The sequence below is a fragment of the Castor canadensis genome, chromosome 19 (genome assembly GCF_047511655.1).
Source record: "Castor canadensis chromosome 19, mCasCan1.hap1v2, whole genome shotgun sequence".
In the NCBI taxonomy this organism is placed as follows: Eukaryota; Metazoa; Chordata; class Mammalia; order Rodentia; family Castoridae; genus Castor; species Castor canadensis.
This window is the reverse complement of record NC_133404.1, coordinates 14,984-21,969: the sequence shown is the minus strand read 5'-3', so window position 1 is coordinate 21,969 and position 6,986 is coordinate 14,984. Positions and strand designations below refer to the sequence as shown.

Genomic DNA, 6,986 nt, shown 5'->3' with positions numbered 1-6,986 from the left:
TCTGGCAGAGGGCTGGCTGTGATGGAAGTTAGAACAGTTGGAAATGCCCAAAACTACAAAGATGATGATGGTGACAGCTGTGGCTCATGTGCCAAGTTCTACTCAATCTCTTTCCATGAGAAGTAGCACTATTGTCATCCAACTGAATATCTGACAAGACTAAGACTCTGAGAGGTTAAGGAAGGAGGGTCCTCATGTCAGAACAGGAAGCAGCCCACTTTGCGTGGGGATGATTTGAGAGAGCCTCAAGAACAGGGGTGCAGACACATCCCCAGATCTTGGCTCAAAAAGTTGTTTCATACTTGCAGTGTTTCCAGAATCTCCATGGAGAGGAAGCACCATTTCCAGCCCTGGATTTTGCCCACATTTCAACTGGAAACCAAGATATCAACTGAGTGCTAACCTGGCACTTTCACTCACCGAGTTCCTACAATCAGTAACCTTCTTTTACCTCTTCCAAGATTTTACAAAATGATGCTCTGATACCAACAAGTAAGAAGGCCATCAACTCATAAAGAAAGACACTCCTTCCCAGGAGAGCCCAGCTGCCATTTTACATGGACGTGAAGTTATAATGCCTGTGTTTTCTCCTGTTGCTGTAGACCACCAACCAGCCAGTAAAAAGTTGGCACAAACCACACTGGGAAGCAGTGAGCTGTCCTACAAACCGTTGCTCAGCTGGGCGCTGCTCTGTGCTGCTTCTCCCCAGTTGCCTCCTAGGACCCTGCCCACCGAAGGGAGCTATACACCAAGGCACAGCATTAATTCTGGACCAAGGCCAACTTACCCATAAACTAATGAGAAGAGAAAGATGACAGGCAGTGGTGTGGCTCAGAAAGGCTGCAGCAAAGGCGTTTTTCTATGTCCCCCACCATGCCACCTCTGGTTGTGCTGGGATTACCTTCACAATGGCTGCCTCCATGGAGCAGTCGGGAACCTAGGTTGGTCCAGCACCCCCACAGTGAGGCAGGACATGTTTTCCATCACATAAGCCTTCTGAGACATCCGGGAAAACTTTTCCTGGAGTATTTGGGAAAATATAATCAACAAGCAATGTGCTGAGGCCCAAATCTGCCAACCAGAAGAGAAGCTAATTAAACTGGAGGTCTGGCTGCCCCAAGAACCAAATCCAGCATTAATAAGAGGGACCCATGTCCACAGTCTTCTTCCCACATCATCACAAGGAGGCACCAGTAGAGAGGCAGCAACAGAGAACACTTTTCATGTTCACACAGTGAAATCACAGCCAGTATTTGAGTTAATCCGAATTTAGAGAGATTCCTGCTGCTTGTGCAGTCATGTTCAGCGGTCCATTCTGAAGAGCAGAGCTGTCAAAAAAAAGAACCAGAGCACTTCAGATTATCTGAAAATGATTTCCTAAGGCCTTAACCAAGGCCTTCCCCCTTCAAACACCTGCAAGAACTATGAGGATGCTGAGATCAGATGCTCTCAATGCCAGAACCCCCATTTTCCAGCTCTTCCTGGGGCCTGCAGGCAGCAGGCATGAGCAAAAGCACATGGAGTTTTGAGTCAGAAACAGCTTTGAGACCTGGTCCTGTTCTTGCCAGTTGGGGGCCAGGGCCAAGAGCTCCATCTTCCTGGTAGACATAGAGTTACTGCAAACATGTGATCAGATGGAAGTTGGAAGACACCTAGCACAGAGGGAGGTGCATAGAGCATCCTATCCAGAGGTGGGAGTGGGTCCACCTCCATCACAGGGAGGGGCAGCTTGATTTCAAAGCTCAGGTCAGGGGCCTCAATGTGCATAGAGTTGTGACAGCCCTGAGGATATGTCAGATTCCCACTCTGACATCGATTCCCTTAAGCTCAGAACTCTTCTTAATTTGCTGTGCTGCTCACATGGCCTCCACTTCCCAATCTGGAAAACGCAGTACGAAAGCTTCAGGGTCCTTGTGCTCAGTCTCCCCTCCCCCAAAATAGACAGAACCACTGATGAGATCCCGCAACCCAAAAACATGGATATGGGGGCCCACCCTGGGGACCAATTGGTGACAGTCACACTGGTAGAAGCATTTGGAATCTCTCAGGGGGAAGAAATGGCCCAAACAATGTATGCACGTATGAATAAATGAATAAAAAAGATTATGATGTGCTTGTCTGAAGAAAAGACTTCCTTTTCCACCAAAGGTCTCTCTTGCCCCCTGTCTACCTCCATGGCCATGTATCCATGACTCTCTTATGTTTAGGTATGTTTGCAGTTTTGAGTTTTACATAGATTCATAGAACATGTTTTTCTCTTGTCTGGTTTCTTTCATTGATGTAAGACTCTGAGATCATCCATCTTATTGCACACATAAGTACTGCATTACTTAGTGTTGTTCAGTATCTCACTGCATAGGTGTACAAATGTTTATCCACATTCCATACACAGTATAAAGGAAGAAGCTCAAACACACCCAAGTGAAAGAAATGTGGAGTGACCTACATCAACACACATGATGATCAATTCCCCAAGACCACTTAAAAGGTGAAAGAAATGTACAAATGAACAAAGACAAAAATGGCAGCAGACACCTTCTGAGAAGCAGTGTGAAGCCTGGAGAGGCCAAGAAGAAAATGCTTGATGGAAGACATTTCCAGCTGTCCCAACAGCGAGATGTCCTTCACTGCTGAACTGTGTGACATGCCATGTGAAATGACGTCTTCCCCTAAGGAAGAGAGATGATATCACAAGAAAACCTGGTTCTGTGTGAGATGAAGAGCAGTAACAGGCAGGGAAGGCAGACCTGTTCTCACATGACACATGACATGGGAGACCTGCAGCTGAAGGCAGGCTTTGATAAGGCCTACAGTATAAACTCTAAGCCAGCCACTTAAAAACAAGAGCACACAGACCCTTGCATCTTGGGCCACTGAGGCACATGCAGGATCAGAGCCAATGAGACAGCTGAAGAAGCTTCACGAAGCTGGGCTGATGGAGGTTGCCTGTAAACCCCGGACATGGGAGGCAGATGCAGGAAGGAGGAGAATTTGAGGCCAGCCTTGCCACATAGGAAGATCTGACTCAAAAAAACAAAGAAAAAGGAGTAGGAGAGAAGTCAACTTCTCAGTCTTTGGTGATGTGGAGATGGAACGAGAAATAGTGCAAGGTTGCTAATGGAGGAATGTTTCCTGGGATGGGTGGGGATTTTCCAGGAATTCAGGTCCATGTATTTTTCCTTCTTTTAGCATTGGTCCCAGATGTCACCATGGCAACTGTAAACTGTCACTGGAGGTTGTCATTTAGCATGCAGATTGTTTGTTGGACTGATCTTTGGAGCATGCACATTGTTAATGTGAAGCTCCAGGTTGTCTGGATGGCACTCTGGCAACCTTCTCCCATCCACACAGTGTCAGCTACCCAACATGGAGAGGAAATTCTGGCCTTCAGGTCTTCTGTCCTCAAAGATAAACAGGACCAAATCACCTAGGCAGTAGTCAGGGTAACAGACCCACAAAGCTCAGAGAACCCCACTAAAATGCACATTGTAAGGAAAGGTGAAAGTCAGTGCTTCTGTAACCAAAGTTCAGTTATCTGCTCAGAACAGCCTTTTATACTTTTTATGTAAGTCTCAGAGGAGCCACAAAAGGAAAATGGTGGCATATACACAAATTTAAAATTAATGCTTATTGCATCATCTGAAGTTGGTGATACATGCCTGTCATCCCAGCAGTCTGGAGGCAGAGGCAGAAGGAATGCATAATCAAGGCCAGCCTGGGCTACATGGTGAGACCCTGTCTCAACAAAAGAACAAAACAAGGGCTTAGCTTGGTGACAAAGTGCTTGCCTTGCATGCTTGAGACCCAGCACCACCAAAACAAAAACCACAAATAAAAACAAAGATTCAAAATTCACTCAAGTGCTGAGAGTGAGACTCAAGTAGTATAGCACTTGTCTAGCAAGCATAGGTTCTGAGTTCAAACTCTAATCCTGCCCAAAAGAAAAAAAAAACTGAAAAAAAAAGCTTATCACAAGTGAAAACCATCAAACCAGGAAAGCAAATGATGAAAAGGACAAAAGATCTATAAAACAATCAGAAAACCAACAAGAAATGGACAGGAAAAAAAAAATCTACCTTTCAACAGTAGCCTTGAGCATAAATGGATTAAATTCTCCAACAAAAACTCTGAAATGATTTTTTTTTTTTTTTTGGTGGGACTGGGGTTTGAACTTAGGGGCTTTGTATCTGCAAAGCAGGCGCTCTACCAGTGGAACCACGCCTCCAGTCCATTTTGCTCTGGTTATTTTGGAGACAGGGTCTCGAGGACTATTTGCTCAGGGTGGCCTTGAACAGTGATCCTCTGGATCTCAGCCTCCCTAGTAGCCAGGATTACAGTAGAGTAGCCTCAATGAATTTTTTTTTTTAAAGGACTGGATCACCTGCTGTCTAAACTCACTTCCCCAGTAAGGACATGCCCAGACAAAGGGAAGGGATAGAAAGACCTTTCATTAAATGGAATCCTGAGAGCAAGATAGTTAATCTTACTTCAGATAAAACAGACTTTAGATAAACAATCGCAGGTGCTGGTTTTTCATGCCTGTAATTCTAACTACTTGAGAGGTTGAAATTGGGAGGACTGAGGTTCTAGGGTAGATCTGGCAAATAGATCCCGAGTCCCATCTCCAAAATAACCAGTACAAAATGCGGTGGAGGCGTGGTGCTATCCATAGAGCACTTGCTTTGCAAACCCCAATACCATTAAAAAAAAAAAAGTAGCTGATTTCTTGGAACCTGGTTTTTACTAATAACTTGAACTAAACAATTCAAACCACTGGGTCATTTATTGGTGCAGTCAATAAGTTAAAACTATAAGGGCAGAAAGTCAAGGGCAGGAATGGAAAACAAGTTTTTTGAATAGAATGGGGAAAGGGAAAGACCGTTTTCATTGTGACTTTAGGATGAAGCACTTCAGAGGGTCCCAACTCCCCCAAATCAAAGCCCTGGTGGCAGTGGCAGCACCAACAGCCTTGGCTTCTGCCCACCCTGCCCCCATTCCCCTTCCTGGTGGCTTCTGTCCAATGGCCCTGGCTTCCCAAGGCCTCAGTGGAAGCAGCTGCTGATCCAAGGCAGGATGTGGACAGGGAATGCCCTGTGGTGGGTCAAGGGCAGCCAAGTCTTGATCAGGGTGGGGCACATGCTAGGCCCACTGTTCCCAGGAGCTTCAAAGAAGGACCTTGGGACCTGGATAGGGCTCTTCCTCACCCCAGAAGTCTGCATCCTTGGGGGTCTCCAGGAGCCACACTTCTCTGGGCAGGTCACTGGCCGAGCTGGAGGCCTCCTTGGGCCTGAGGGGATCCAGCACTCGGTAATAGCGGCATTCCCGGCCTTGGTCGGTGTTGTAGGGCGGGGCCAGGATGTCCAGGAATGCAGCAGGCCCGTCCACCGCCTCGATCTGGTGCAGGTTGTCCAGGTGTGGTGTGAGGATGCAGGGGCCGCTGGCCTCGGTGTACTCAGCCTGTGAGCGAAAGACTGCTGGCCTCAGGGCCTCCTGCTGCAGTGGTGTCTGGAAGAGCTGAGACTCGGCCCCTGGACACTGGTCGCCACCCACTTCCAGCTGGTCCATGCAGCTGATGCGTATGGTGCCATAGAGCACCTTGAGCACCCCGTGCATGCCAGGGTGGTCATGCAGCGGGATGCGCGCATCTCTCTGCAGGAGAAACACGCTCAGGCTGAAGCCATCCGTGTCACATATATGCATGTAGGTGACACGCGGGAGGTGAGGCTTCAGTGGTTTCGGTGTAGTCTCGCGTGGGGCGATGCAGAGGTCCTCAGCATGGACCTGGGCCACCAGGATCTTCAGCTTGCTCAGGTTCTCCGCGAAGTCGGGCGGTATTTGCTCCTGGGAGCCACAGGCCACGCCGCAGAGGGCAGAACTGTGGTCTCTGCCGCCTGGGAAGGTGACGTGCGCCTGGCAAGCGACCCGTTGGATTAGGGGAGCCTGGCTGCCAGAGAGCAGGTTTGGCTGTGCCTCTGTGCGCCACAGCCGGCCCCATCCCATCCTCCACCCCTTGAGGACCCTTCCCATCCACCCCTTGTGGTCCCCCGAAGCTGCCATGGCCGCCCCTAGCCGCTGGCAAGGACTCCAGGCCCAAAAACTACCTGCCAGTTGGGCGCGTGCCTGGGCTGACCTCAGCAGCCGCGCGCAGGCAACCGTCCAGCAGGCTCGCTCCTCACCCTTCCCCATTTATTTATTTATTCATTCATTTATTTAATGAGTTTGGAGTCAATTCCTTAAATGTTTACATTTCAGTTAAGGTTGGCTATTGTCACAGGCATAGGCCTTCAGGAATTGTTTCATAAGGAGTCAACTTGTGTTTTTTTTTTTTTTTTTAATTACAGGAGGGGCTCTAATGTCACTAAGGCCAATTGTAAAACTTGGCCAAAGCCATGCATCAGCTCTTTGTTTAGCTCATTTTGCCTTTAGGACATTTTTTACCCATTAGACTTTCCAAAAGAGTGAGTGTGATGGGGCAAGGTGTGTGCCGTTTGGTTTATAAAGTCTTACTGAACTCTTTGTGAGTTCTCATACTGCTGGATCCTTACAGAAGGATGCAGGCAGTGCTAGGGAAATGCGTATTTGAGTTATTTTTATTACTGTTAGTACAAGCCTTTCTGCAGGTGAAACCGTCCATCCATCTATCGTTGAAGAGCCGAATGATCCCAAGGGTAGGTGATGTCTGACTGAAATAAACTATATGGTCAAACCGTCCAGCTGGTGAGTGAAAGGCACCACTTGAAAGAATCTCTCTGGGATACTGAGTCTAACAAGCCAGAAAGGAGGTCCACAGAAGAATTGCTGTTTTATATCCTTGACCCCAGCACATTATTGAGTGTGCCAGCTAATACAGACTGTCTGCAAATTTGCATTTTCATAGCGGTGAACTGACTAAAGGATTGCCATGTCATGTGTCAGGCTCCGTGCTCAGATGTGGGCTACAGGGTGACAGGACACAGTCCCTGCTCTATGTGGGACAATATCTAACA

General features: G+C 47.8%; 1 protein-coding gene across 1 annotated transcript; it reads right to left on the bottom strand.

Moving 5' to 3' along the window:
- Nucleotides 1–5,163: 5,163 nt before the first annotated feature.
- LOC109676110 (2-aminoethanethiol dioxygenase-like) lies at nucleotides 5,164–6,057 on the bottom strand. The gene has a single exon (XM_020152615.2). It carries the CDS (start codon nucleotides 6,055–6,057, stop codon nucleotides 5,164–5,166), a length of 894 nt encoding a protein of 297 aa, XP_020008204.2.
- Nucleotides 6,058–6,986: the final 929 nt, after the last annotated feature.

Excerpts from the sequence above, each read along its gene's own strand:
- LOC109676110 (XM_020152615.2), bottom strand. The coding sequence starts at position 6,057 with ATGGCAGCTTCGGGGGACCACAAGGGGTGGATGGGAAGGGTCCTCAAG.